The sequence below is a fragment of the Carassius auratus genome, chromosome 7 (assembly GCF_003368295.1).
Source record: "Carassius auratus strain Wakin chromosome 7, ASM336829v1, whole genome shotgun sequence".
In the NCBI taxonomy this organism is placed as follows: domain Eukaryota; kingdom Metazoa; phylum Chordata; class Actinopteri; order Cypriniformes; family Cyprinidae; genus Carassius; species Carassius auratus.
Genome location: NC_039249.1, coordinates 13,466,874 through 13,481,459, shown reverse-complemented (window position 1 = coordinate 13,481,459; position 14,586 = coordinate 13,466,874). Strand labels below are relative to the sequence as shown.

At 37.4% G+C, this 14,586-nt stretch overlaps 1 protein-coding gene across 2 annotated transcripts in view; it reads left to right on the top strand.

Annotated features, from left to right (window-relative positions):
• itga11a (integrin, alpha 11a) overlaps positions 1-14,586 on the top strand; it is a 41,052-nt gene that overhangs the window by 20,100 nt on the left and 6,366 nt on the right. For both annotated transcript variants that reach the window (XM_026267449.1, XM_026267448.1), the window contains exons 9-21: positions 160-325; positions 595-665; positions 3,464-3,608; positions 3,829-3,977; positions 4,847-4,990; positions 6,843-7,046; positions 7,156-7,286; positions 7,691-7,857; positions 11,298-11,437; positions 11,662-11,772; positions 11,908-11,993; positions 12,070-12,274; positions 12,457-12,555. In XM_026267449.1, coding sequence (XP_026123234.1) covers positions 160-325; positions 595-665; positions 3,464-3,608; positions 3,829-3,977; positions 4,847-4,990; positions 6,843-7,046; positions 7,156-7,286; positions 7,691-7,857; positions 11,298-11,437; positions 11,662-11,772; positions 11,908-11,993; positions 12,070-12,274; positions 12,457-12,555 — 1,818 coding nt within the window. The remainder of the gene's footprint in view (positions 1-159; positions 326-594; positions 666-3,463; positions 3,609-3,828; positions 3,978-4,846; positions 4,991-6,842; positions 7,047-7,155; positions 7,287-7,690; positions 7,858-11,297; positions 11,438-11,661; positions 11,773-11,907; positions 11,994-12,069; positions 12,275-12,456; positions 12,556-14,586) is intronic.

Here is a 14,586-nt window from a genome sequence, read left to right as displayed (position 1 = left end):
ACCACTGAGGTCACATTCATCTGCCTCCGCCTGTGAAAAAAGGCCCAATGCTTTCATCCCTATTTATGGGGACTTATGGATTAGAATGTGGGTTTGGGCAATCGAGACAAATGCGTCATGCTCCGGCTGATTGATTCTTGGGGTCGTTCCTCACAACAGGTACTGGGCTACTACAACCGCAGAGGCATCAACCCTGAAGCTTTCCTCAATGAGATCAAATACATCGCTAGCGACCCTGATGATAAGCATTTCTTTAACGTGACAGACGAAGCAGCTTTGAAGGACATTGTGGACGCTCTCGGAGAGAGGATCTTCAGTTTAGAGGGTTGGCGACTTTACCACTCTAGCACCGCACACAGCACTGCATCATATTCATAACACAGCCCAAAACCTCAGCCTGTAAAACATTTACATCTCTGCACAGCACTACACTGTAAATCTCATTGGACCAAATCTTAAATTTTATACCACATCTCTTTGATATATGCCCTCTGCCAACTCGCTCTTTAAGACCGCTGAAATCTGCCCTGCTCTGTTGTAGGAAATGGCGGATTCTTTTGCTCTCCCATGTGTTCATTCTGTCTCTGTTTGCAGGGACTAGCAAGAATGGGACAGCATTTGGTCTCCAGATGTCTCAAGCTGGCTTCTCCACACACGTAGTGGAGGTGAGTCTGGGTGTCCGTCAGTCTGTAGGTTCTCAATCGAATCTATTCCTCAAGTTCACAGCTCTTCATTTCATCTCATTTGAAAGAAAAAACCCAGACAGGTTGACCGAGATCAGATTAAGACCTACTCTGTGTGAACCAAAAGTCAGACGTTCAGTGAATGATTAGGGTTACTTTCTTTGAACCTAAACCTTATCTTTCCTCCTTCTTAAACATTCTTCATTTCTTTTCTTCTCTTTCTGTAGGTCATCTGTATATGTCATTGTCAGTAATATGATACACCAAAAATATTACACCTTTACATTGGTGAGCAGATAAGATTCCTCCCTGATAATTCAAACGAGCTTCTTTCTGATTCTCATTCCAAAGAAATGTAAATGTATATAAGTCCTGAAGGTTTTCCCAGGGAAAGGATTATTTTGAGAAGTATGGAGGAGAAGGAAAATGTCTTTTTTTCTTTTCTGTCTGAACCCAGAGCTGATATCAGAGCTGGCTTGTCATCCAGCACAGACTCAGCACCTGACGTTTTCATACTGTACCTGCTGTTCTGGCAGGCCGTCTGCCATGCTCCATCCAAAAAAAAATCTGCCTAAGCTGTGCCTGGTGGGTCTATATCCATCCAAGACCTGCTCCCAACTGTAGCACTAATAATCTCTGTCCAGGTTGCACAGTTTCCTGATGCAACCCCTGATTTTTCCACTCCGTCCCCTGAAAGCAAGCACAAACTGTTGTGAGAGTTATTAATATCTTTTTTTTTTTTTGGTGAAGAAGCAGATAGGAAAACTCCAGATGGCCATTGTGATGACTGGAAATCTAATCCATCAGGCCTCTGGATGCCTGAAACAGCATCTGCAACAAAAGTAACTTAAGTGTTGAGGGGGATGAGTTGTTGGAAAGAATGTTTGCACTCTAAGAGAAAATCATACCCCTAAATCCAGATGGTACTCTCTAAAAGTGGGATGTGTGTAGGTTTAAATATTGCTTTTAGTTTACACATATTTTAATTTTACACTTTATATCATGCCCCAGCTTTGTTGTATTAGCTTTATTTTAAATGATCTCTAGAGGACATTATTTATTGAGATATGCTGCAGCAATATAAAGTGATTGCCTAAACATGATTAACAGTGATTTCAGCATTATGATTGATTGGCAATACAAAATACATTTGTTGGTGTAACTTAATTTTTATTTAATTTAACTTAACTTCTTTAGTTAATTTAGTAGAGATCACACACACTTACAACCACAATTTCCCAGTTTGTGTGATTAATCTGTGAACAGGCTGATCAAGGCAATCAAGGACGATTATCAATTTAATTTGACCTTTAGTAGGTTCCCTTTCACAAAATGCCAATTCAGTTCACACTGTCATAAGACTCTATGCCATGTGATTATATACCTTTTAAGAGTGAACGCATCCACTGTGGTGGAGAGTCTAACAAGCTTAAGAGGTTTAACTGGGTAAAAATTAGACTAACAAAAGAGGGAAATTTAAAAAGTGTGTCCAGTAAAAGTTTTGTGAAGTCTGGGGTTGATAAAATGGGTGATGGGGAAAAAGTAAAGCAATGCAGTTCCGGTGGCATCGGGTTTAGAGGCAGTCCTGCTTTGTGACTCCATGCTGGCCTTTTAGCCTTTTAGTCTTCTGCATGCGATTGTGGAGTTGGTTCTGTAGAAAAGGAAAGCTGACAGTGGATTTATGGCAATGGTGATGAGCTGCAATGGGCACCAGGTGCTCAACATCACATGTAGCCCCCAGCACTGTTCCATTTAATTGTGACTTCACAATAGAGTTGTTTAATGGATGAGGTCTCACCATAAAGACACACAATACAGGAGACTTTTCTGGAAAACTCTGGTGGTTTAATCCATGGTGCATTTTGTTCTCTGATTAAAAACCAAAAGGTCATGATTATCAGCTTTGTGTGTTTATGTTTAAGTCCTGAAGTATCGACTGAGCCAGAGCAGTGTGTTCTCAGTGGCCTGCAAGTTCGTTAAGAATGTTCCGTCTGGACTGGAATGGCTCGGAACGTTGTTGTTTGTTTATATGTAAGAAACCACCGGGAATTTCAGTTCTCTCTAAACATAAACCCATTCGACTTGCTCAGTCCGACTGCTGTCTTCACAATTAACAGTGCGGGAAGCCAAGGATTTTGTCCATAAATTATGACAGAATAAACTCATCACTAAGGAAATAAATTGTTTATGAGGTTTCCATGGCAATTGACTGCATAGAAGTTATGAGTTAGGGGCTGTATGAACACTGAGAAGATTAAATGTATGAATCACTGTTTTATGTGTTCCTGAGAGCTGTACAAACAACTGAAAAATGTGAAATGTTTTAGATATATATATATATATTTTTTTTAATCATGCTTTTAATCTACAATAAGCCTAATGATATTTTGTTAATAATAACAAATAATTTTACCTCCTTCATATATTATGCTATGAAGGCATAATTGGCTTTTAAGATTTTAAGTTTTGATATTAAGTGATTGATTTCATTATTCTTCAGCAATTGTTTCAGAATTCATTCTGTTCAATTCTCAACACTATTTTTTATTATATTTGACTAAAGCCATTGGTTGCAAAACGCACCTAAAAGCAAAATTGCCTACTGCAGATAAAGAATTAGTTGAAAGACAGAGAACTGGCAACATAAAACACAACAAATGCCTCTATTAATTATTTTAAAGACCAAATGTCTGTAGTTTGATGGCAGACAGAAATAGAGAATATCATTAGTTTCCTGAATTTAATGTAATTGTGGATATATTCATATGCTCTGTCTGCAGGATGGAATTTTAGTGGGAGCAGTGGGAGCTTATGATTGGAATGGGGCTGTGCTGAAGGAGACTCGTCAGGGTAAAGTGGTCCCACTAAAGTCTTCTTATGAACAAGAGTTCCCAGAAGAACTGAAGAACCATGGAGCGTATTTGGGTAAAGAATTCAAACCTATACTTAACAAAAGTAGCTGTCATAATGGAAATGCCTCAGTATGATCTGGCTACATCTAAATGATGTCTGCTGTTTTTTTAAATTATTATTTTGGTCTAATTATTTCTCCACTCCTCTCTGTTCCCAAGCAAAGTGATTAATCTAGTATACTGTTTTACAAGTGACAGACATTTGTTATCATCTTTCTCATTTTGGTTTGTAGGTTACACAGTGACATCAGTGGTATCAGCTCGCAGTGGCCAGTTATATGTTGCAGGAGCTCCTCGGTTTAACCACACGGGCAAGGTCATCATCTTCACTCTGAAAAATACTGGAGAGCTTACTATATTACACTCACTCAAGGGACAGCAGGTAATGAAGCTAAAAATCTGCTCACAAACACTTGCAACGCACAGTGTTTGTATACAGTGCTGTTCTGACTCATTCTTCGTGGCTTTTGTGTGCTTACAGCAGTCCTGTTTAACTGTATCGACGTGCTCATACTGTACAAACAGCAGTGATCAATTGGTCATTCTGTTTTCAATTTGTTACATTTCTCTCCTGGCTTTCATTTGCCATGAGTGGACTGTCTAGATTACAAATTTATCCCAAACAGCCCATGTGCTTCTCATCACCGTCCTAATCCATGCAAATAAATTCGCTCTTACAAATGAAACACAGAGAAAATTGAATATTTTTTAAAGGAGATTAACATTTAACAGGTGATTAGCGCCACAGTAAACAGCCTTAAATATAACCCTATTAACTGTGCATCATTTTTCATGTGACTTGGCATTTACAAAGCATATACAGATGTTTGTGATTCAAAGATGCACAGGAGAAACGTGATAGTAGTGCATTTGAGTTAGGCTAAAATCTCTTTTTTTTTTTTTTTTTTTTTTGACCAACTGCTTTTAACTACTGACTTTAGAATGATATTTATTCTGGAACTTAAATTGCCATATTATGGCATGTTTATTTTACCCTGTGTTTGCCATATTTCTGTGTCCTTATGTTATCCACTTTAAGTTGGTAGACATTTTCAAATATAATGATAAGGATATTTGTTTTACATAGAGGACAATACAAGTAAAAAGTGGCTCAGTTTAACTCCCTATGTGTTTTCATGCATTTTATGCTTACCTCAGTACATATCCAAGTGGGGTGTTTCACAGTTTTTAAATTTGTGTCCTTGTGCACCACTAGTAATCATTTTGGTCTTGATGGATGTGTCTGTGCAGATTGGGTCATACTATGGCAGTGAGATTGCTCCAGTAGATCTGGATGATGATGGAGTGACTGATAACCTGCTGGTGGCTGCTCCCATGTTCTTCAGTGGAGGCTGGGAAAAGGGCAAAGTCTACATCTACAGAGTCACAGAGCAGGTAAAGTATCTTCGGCATTTTCTTGTGAAAAACAAGTTAATTAGCTATTGAGTAGCTATTATATTACCTCCTGTTTACTTCTTACCCAGAATACAACACTACAGATGTTGCATCTTGTCTTAAAGCCAAGGGATCCATGCTCCAATTCTGTGCCTGTGCATTAATGCACTTTCTCTTTAATGATCTCACGTAAATACTGACAGGCTTTTGCCACCTGCCATACTTCGCATCAGAGAGTAGTGGAGGGTGAACTCAGCAGGAAAATATTTCCCCCTTGAAATGTAATTATATGAAGCTCACAGAGAGAGAGAGCTGCTATAATAAATGGAAAAGGCTGGAGTGCATGCAAGAGCAATGCTGTGAATAGAGCAGAACTCCATCTTTATCCATTTAGCTCGTATAAGCCATTTCCTTACGGCCTTAACCAGGAGACCACAATACCTCAGGTTGCAGCCAGACACTGGGTACATCAACAGAGCTGGTCATCTGCACTGTTTTACTGAAATAATTGATCATGGTTAAAGTCACTGCTCCTCAGAATAATGATCAGTATATACGGTCCGTTTATTGTGCACACCACCCTTCTCTTCTCTTCTCTTCTCTTCTCTTCTCTTCTCTTCTCTTCTCTTCTCTTCTCTTCTCTTCTCTTCTCTTCTCTTCTCTTCTCTTCTCTTCTCTTCTCTTCTCTTCTCTTCTCTTCTCTTCCCTTCTCTTCTCTTCTCTTCTCTTCTCTAATGCTAATCTAATACTTTTATAGGAAGGCTGAGAAAAACAACTGATTTCACATGTCTGTCGTTGTCTAGCTGTATATTTTCAGAGAGAGAGAGAGAGATTTAGGAATTTAGGAGGAGGGTGATGTGCATGGCTAATTACTCTCCCAAATACTTGGCTGACGTGAACAGTCTTTGCTTTGAGAAACTGCACCTTTCTCTCAAACTTTTCAACCATTTGAAACAAATTGTTTTCAGAAGCACAAATAACTACTAAATTACCGGATAATATAGGAGTTCACTTGACCTTGGGAGTCTGGTTTGGACTGTAATAGTAAATGTTTGTGCTTAAAACTATTTAAAACTATTTATTTCAGTCTCGTGGAATATTTTAGCATTTCTTCAAATATACTGTATGTGAAACTGCATTTAAGGCTGTCTCTGTGAAGCAGACTTTGTTCAATTTGTTGTATTTAGTCAACAATGTCGCCCAAATTTCTTACATAAACACATTGTAGGTTGTCGTCGTGGTCTCTGCATCTGGATAACAAATTCCTCAAAAGATTGTCTCTGGTTACAGAAATGTTTACCTCTTATCCATGACCTAAGTGGATATTTCCCTCATAAACAGACTCTTCTCAGAGTTTCTACATTTGTTTATGATAGGAATGTGATATAAATATAAAAAAAATGCTCTTCTTTCTCATTAAAAGTTTGCATTGAACATTTTTGCCCAATAGCAGTATAAACTTTCATGTAAATAGGTTTCTTTTATATCTCTTTTAAACCATAATATTTATATATACTGTATTCCCAAAGTATTTTTTTAATTAAGACTTCAAGATTTCAGTTTTAAGCAAAAGCAGCATTGAATTATGGGTTAGATGAATATCCAATGTAGAAATAGGAGTTTATATCTAGAGTTCAATCCAGTGCATTGTGGGGCCAGCTGACTTCATTAAAGAGCAGAATATCTGAACATTGTTGGATTGTGAACCTATTAGTTTACCCCCTACCGTTGCCAATTTTGGTGTACAAGCTATCAACTTTTATGGAGCACCAAGGCTGATTTTGTTCTCATCATGCTGTATCTAAATTATGTTCTCCCTGATGGCAGCCTTTTTTGCTTTTTTTCCTATCAGCCTCGTTTTATACTGGAGGGCTCGCTGGAGATTTTAGATCAAGGTCAGAATGCCCGTTTCGGCTCTGCACTGGCCCCTGTGCCTGATCTTAACGGGGATTCATTTAATGATGTGGTAATAGGCGCTCCGTTAGAGGATGACCACAAAGGAGCCATTTACATTTACCACAGCCAACGCAACAGAATACTGAGGAAATATAAACAGGTACCGCATAAATGTCCAGCTACTCTCTTGTGTGTTAATTAATCTGCATGTATTTGCTTTGAGTAGTTAATTATGGCAAGACTTTGCATCCATCTCTTCTTTCTGTCAGAGGATTGGTGCTATTCAGCTGGCCCCAGGTCTGCAGTACTTTGGTCGCAGTATCCATGGGAAGATGGATATGAATGGAGATGACCTGGTGGATATAGCTGTGGGATCTCTCGGTGCTGCAGTACTTCTGTGGTGGGTTTCTAACACAAGGTTATTTACACTCTCCTTAAAGGAATAGTTCACTCAAAAATTAACATTTTGTCCTAATTTACTCACCCTCATGTCATTCCAAAGCTGTTTAAGTTTCTGTCAAATTTTGAACACAAAAGAAGATATTTTGAAGAATTTTGAAGAACCAAACAGTTGTTGGTCCACATTGACTTCCATTGTAAGGAAATAAATACTATAGAAGTCAATGGGGGCCATCAACTATTTGACTACCAGCATTCTTCAAAATATATTTTTTGTTCTTAACATAAGAAAGAAACTACAGGTTTGGAATGACATGAGGGTGAGTAAATCGTGACAACATTTTCATTTTTGGTGAACTATCCCCTTAAATACCACAATAATGTAAAATGTTTGCTTTGCTGCAGGTCTCGAAGTGTTGTCCGAATCCATGCTATTGTTCGATTTGAGCCCAGCAAGATCAACATATTCAATAAAGACTGTCGGAGAGGGGGGAAAGATGTGACCTGCATGTCAGCTATTGTATGTCTGAATATCACAGCTAGGACTCCTATCAGAGACTCACAGGAAATAGGTCAGTATTTATATATTTTTTAGTGCTGTCAAATGATTAATTGCGATAATAATAATAAAAGTTTTATGTATGTGTACTGTTTATTTATTATGTATATATTAATATACACACATTCATTATATATTTTGAATGTGCATGTGTATACATTTATATATTTACATTATTATATTTTATATTATATAGAAATATATTATATATGTTCACATAACATATTTTTCTTAAATATATTCATGCATGTGTTTGTAAATACATTATATATATATTAGTATACACTCTAATATTATGCAAACAAAGATTTTTATTTTGGTTGCGATTAATCACGATTAGTCGTTTGACAGCCCTAATATTTGTTATTTATTTATTTATTTGAAATACCACTGTAAATAAATAAAAATACTGAACTAAAAAAAATACTGAGTCTTTCTGAATACATATAAATTGGTATATAAAAAGTTTAATCTCTATAAATTGTTGCTCATTCATTAAATCGTATTCATTTATGAACTTATTATGTAAATAAAATGATTTTTGTGAAATGACTACATCAGTTGTACTGCTGGATTGCAACAGTTCTTTGGTCAAAGGCTGAAAAGCTTAGGTTTCACTGAAAAACACTCGAAAATTTTTTGGAGAATAGGAAGATATAGAAGTGCTTAGAGTTGACAGCTGGTGAGGTTTACACACCACTGACCAGCTGCACATCCAGTGTAGTTCAGTTAAGGTTTCCCTGCTAAGTATGCCACGTATTAGCATGAAAAAGATATCATCAGTAGTGATGAAATGTTCAACATACACTAATCTTTTGATCTTTCATTTGTTGCTTTTGTTGATTTAAGATTTACCTTGGGAATGGAAAAGAAAAGCTGATTAGCCAGCTCTGGAAATTATAAAGTAGACACATTGGGTAAAGACTATGGCTGAAATAATAAAATAAATTAGTATAAAAACTATTTAGCTTGTGTAATATTGTGTCCAGAAGCTAAAGTCTTTAAAACTGCAGAAAAGATCAGTGGTATATTATAGATAGTTGTGTTTTATGCCCTACACATTAAGTAGAAGCACAAATCGAGGCAGACTGGACTGCCTTGCTGCATTAAAGTGCCTCAGTCCCTCAGGACAGGGCTAGTTAGTGTTTGACACATGCAGTTTGACTTAAGGCCTTGATGACCACAGGTTTGTTTTAAAGAGCCACACAGATGGGAAATCAAAAATTACCTGTATTACAGTGTATGATATAGCTGTCCATCAGTGTAAACAATGTGCAAAGTAATTAAACCAAAAAAGTTTAAAAGTTTAACCACACACACACACACAGACGCTCTGGTTGGTGTGATAGCATCATGTCGAGGAGACAGTGTGTTTTTAATTGCAAAGGCAAGTTTGTTTTATTTTCACTGCCAAAGAATGAAGATCAGAAGAACCAATGGCAAAAATTCATTTTTACCACAATACCAGAGCAGTACAACAAATCCCTTTTGTTGTGTTCACATTTCTCTGATGACTGCTTTTCTAATCTCGGTGAATACAACGGGATTTTCAAAGCGTTTGGCCATAAAAGAGGGTTCATTACCAACTTTATTTAGAACAACGAGCATCTCCGAATCACAACGCGAAGTATGATTATGAAGTTATGTGTTTGTTTTCTCCTGAGCGTCTCATCAGTATGTGTGCTGTCTGCGCTGATCTTCATTTACAAACACGTCATTAAAATGAAGTGTAACTCCGTGAATACTCAACGAAGAGACATGAGAGCGATATCTATAGAAAACTTGACATGTCTACTTTAAAACTAAACAAGTGCTGCCGAAAACAGATATTCTGTGATAAAGTAATCCATATGAAAACAACGGGATGTCTGTTTTTCATGTATCCCTTCTTTATATCTAATGTGACCACGCCCCCGCGCTGAACGCACTATTCAGATTCAAACTGAAGCGCGCGGCTTGAATACACCCACACAGAAGAAAAAGCAGCGGTTTTTTATTTTTTAGTTTTTTTATTTTACTGTTTGCTTCGCGGTGAGAAGAATAAGACATAATTCACCCCAAACAGATGCTAACGCATAGTTTACCGTGAAGTTGTGTGCAGAACAACCAATCAAACCTGACTATGTTAGTTGACCAATCAGAACACAGTATGCTACCGAAAGGTGGGGTTTAAGGAAACTGAATCTTTTGAACAGCTTTGCGCGAACCGTTTGGGGATCTCTGAGAATTGAGGTAATTTTAAAATGATATTTTGACAAAATGACAATGTTTTTTAACCTTGGATGGATTTAAACCTAATGTACAGGACTTATAAACAGTGATAGGAAGCTTAGAATTTTCATCTTACTGGCTCTTTAAAATACATGTGCGTGGAAGGTCAGGTTCCTGTGTAACGTGTAGGACCAGAGAGCAGCACAACTGTTTTTAGTTAACCTTCATTACCCCAGAGCATCTCCATCATGAATTCCATGGGTGTGAAGCCAATATAATGGTCTCAGAGAGATGACATGTCTTAGTCTTTAGGGCCATTCAGGGGGATCGGACTTCTGGGGCAATACAGATGAAGGCACATATTTTATTTTGATCTAATTCTCCTCACATGGGGAGGGTTTTGAATATGTTAAGCTTTTAAGTGTGTTGTTTATTGGTAGGCCTACGCATTTTTCAAATTTATGAGATTTTAAAAAGTAGGATAACTAAGTTTATAGGCTTTTCTCAGCCCATGAACAAGGTTCAAATTGTCTTTCAGCATACTCATTTTTGAACCTTGATGGACATCCTCACAACATTCAGGTCTCTTAAAGGGGTTTGTCTTAAAATTTGATATAGATGTTTTTTAAGGCCTCAAAACTCCCAAATTGTTTCACCTCTAGAGTTGCCTAAATCTGTCTGTAGTCCATACTTGGTAGAGCACTATTGTGTCCATAAATAAATGCCCCTAAAGTTGATAACACTTTCATTTAGTGTTATAGCTAATGCCTTCAATGTAATAATGATGCAAACCATGTATATAAATATATGAGCACACTACCATTCAAAAGATTGGGGTCAGTGAGATTAGTTTTTAAGGAACGAATGCTTTTATTCTGCAAGGATGCATTAAATTGATCAAATGGTGACAGTAAAGAGATTCATAATGTTCATATAGACATTTCTGTTTAAAATAGATTGTCTTCTTTTAAACGTTCTATTGAGCAAAGAATCCTGAAATTTCATTTTTAAATGAATTTGAATTATTTAAAATTGTAATAATATGTTACACAACATACATTCACAACATTACTGTTTTACTGTATATTGATCAAAGAAATGCAGCCTTGGTGAGCGTAAAATACTTTCTCACAAGCATTCTTTATTTTTTTTTTTGCCAACTTTTTTTTCAAAGTGATAAGTAACTAAATATTTGAGAAATATTTCACTGTATGTTCACTCTTTTCCTTTCACTTCTCCTAGCTATCAGTTACAATGCTTTCTTTGAGGAGAAGCGCTTCAACCCTCGAGCTGTGTTTGATGACCCAGATCACCAGCAGCCACAGAATCTCACACTGCTTCCTGGAGAGGAGAAGTGTGACCACATCTTCTTCCACGTCATGGTTAGCTCTCACCTCTTAGGTCACCAAAGTGTCACAAGAGGGCATTTGCGTTGCATTTAAAATAATTGGTAATAAAACATAATCCACAATGACAACATAGCAGCATTCCTACTTTATTAAGTTCACTTTCTAGTATTACAACAGCAGATTATATTCTTCCAGTTCACTCTTTAATAGCCATTTATTTAGATTGAGAGATTTATGGTATTGTAATGTTGATACAGGAGACTACAGACTATGCCAGACCCATTATATTCACAGTAGAAACTGAGCTATTGGAACTGGATCAAGGCCCAGTTCTGGATGATAGCTGGCCGACTACAGTGAAAACACAAGTGAGTGTCTTTAGGTCAAGAGAAACCTTACTGTTACACTCTATATATTTTGTTAACAACATTAACACACACTATGAAGCATGCTGAAACCTATGCGTGTAATAGCAATAATTACATCTAAAAATTTCTCTCCAGCTTCCCTTCTGGAACGGTTGTGACGAAGATGACCACTGTGTTCCAGACTTGGTGTTACAATCTAAGACTGATCTAATGAATCGCAAGTAAGACAAAGCCCACACACATATGCAGAAACACTCACATGTACACATGCTCTCATTCCCCTCTCTTCTTCCACAGACAGTTCTGTGCCCAGGCGTTTCGAGCAGGCAGTCTATTATGTCAGAGTCAGACGCCAGCAGAACCTTCTGAGCGCATTATAGAGGGATCCAGGAAGAGGATGGTTGTAGATGTTCGTCTGGAAAACAGAGGGGAAAATGCATATGGAGCTCAGCTTAACATCACTAACTCTCCAAACCTACGCTTCTCCAGCCTTATAGTGAAGGTACAACATCACTTTGATGGCTTATGTTTAGTTTTTTGATACCTGATGAGAACTGGTTGGTTGATTTGTTTCAATGTCCATTCATTCAAAACTTGATTGATACTAATGACCTTGGTGAAATGCATCTGCAATAGTATTTGTGAATATAAAGTTAATTCTGTTCTCTCTTTCTCTATTCATAGGATAACTCTGAAATACATATAGACTGCCGCAGTGACAACAGGCGAAAATATGAGAAATCTTGCAATATTAGTGCACCCTTTATGAGAGCAAAATCACAGGTGAGTTGCCATTGCCACAGTTTTTAAAACTCACAAAGGCTCCATTTATTTGATCAAAAGAATGAATGCAGAGAACACACAGTAAAAACAGCAGCATTGTGAAATATTATTACAATTGAAAATAACTGTTTTCTATTATGTGATTTAAAACTCTCTTAAGATTCCCATGATGCAAAACTTAATTTTCAGCAGCCATTGCTCTAGTCTTCAGTGTCACATGATGAATGCCACATGTTTAAAACAGTTGTGCTGCTTAAAACATAGGATTCTTTAATGAATCAAATGTTTAGAAGAATATATTTTATTAGAAATAGAAATATTTTGTAGCAATTGAAATGTCATCACTTGTGATTCATTTAATGCATCCTTGCAGAATGTAAAGAACTAGCATGTAGTTTCACTAAACCCTTGTCATATTTCCCTAATGTGTCTAATATAAATGGTTGGTGAGATGTTTTTCAGGAGCCTGAGCCAGGCCAAATGTATTTTGTTAACTTAGGCATTTAGCATATTGAACTCCATAATATGCAGAATTATGTATTGTATATTCCGGGCAGATGTTTTATTGCCATGCTTAGCAACTCAGGTTATTCTAGGGACAGCACTAGCTATGAATGAATGAATCAGTGAGTGAGGGATTTATATAGCCGACTGTGCTCTAGAAAGCCTTGCTTACACAAACATATTGGACCACACAGTCAAAAACTATATAGACTTTCTCATATTACCCATCTGCAGAACCATCAGGAGCTATCACAGAAATACCTAAGTCTTTATGTCTGGAATGTTCACGGGGCATAAACATACTCACAAAGTCACCAGCACCCTGAAGTTTCAGAATGATTCACTTAGTGTCCTTTTTTCTGCTGACATTTAAGCTTGTGTTCAGGCATCTCCAGAAAAAGAAAACATGAGGCAAGAATGCAATGCAAGAATACTGTTACCATACGGTTACTACGTCCATACAGAGCAAAGCCCATCAATCACACGGCCTGGACCACAGAAGTCTGTCCTGCGCTAGGGCACTGCTTTGATAGGAAACTGGTCAGCAGCTTCTCACAGAGTCCTGATTCATTTTCTTGAGGTTTGGGGGTCATTGGAGCAACACTTGTGGCTACAGGGAGAGATTTTATTGGCCCACTTGGGAGCCTGGTTCTGCTCAGAACAGTATGCGATGGGGTTAAAGTGGAATAAAAGGAGGAGAACTCAGGAGGAGAGAACGTAAAAAGGATTTTCCATGCTGTTTTGTGGCTCTACTTACCAAGCGGGAATAAAGAGTTGCCCACGTAGTTATAGCTGTGTCCAAATGCTTCCATTTCTCTGAGCAAGAATAAAACTTAAAGCCAGCTCTTGTGCTTTAAAGGGATAGTTCACCCACAAATGGACATTCTGTTATTGTTTACATGTCATTCCAAACCTGTATGACTTTTTAATTTATTTTATTTTTGCTAAATGCAAAAGACAGTATTTATTGTTTTGGGTACCATGTTGTTTAAGACCTCACTGAGCTGATCTTCATTGTATTGAGGAACAGTTGGAACATTCTTTGAAATTAGCTTCTTTTAGATATAAAGTCCAACAATTCTGGAATGACAGAAAGATGAATGCTTTCAATTAGTCAGACTTACAGTATATGATCAAATATCAAATAAGAAGTAGAAGATTCATTTTGTAAACTGCATGGAGGCTTGGATTACCACTGAAGTGGTGGCTAGAGCCGCAGCTTCATGAACTGCAGCAGATGTTCACTGGGAGAGTCTGTGTATCATCTGTATCTGTGTTTTGTCACTGTGAAGAGATGTTTATACAGGATATGGAAGTTAATACCTCATGTGGTGGTTAGACTGCTCAGTGAATAGCCAGCAGCAGTGGATGAAGCCCTTTCTTCCACACAAATGATGTTATTGGTCTGTAGAAAAAGGCTAAAGGCAGACTAGCGTAAAGGGTCTTGGCCTGTTTGTATCATTCTTGTATATCCAGACAGGCTGTTTGCCCTGGAAAATATTGGTTCATCTTTAAAAATGTAAGTTT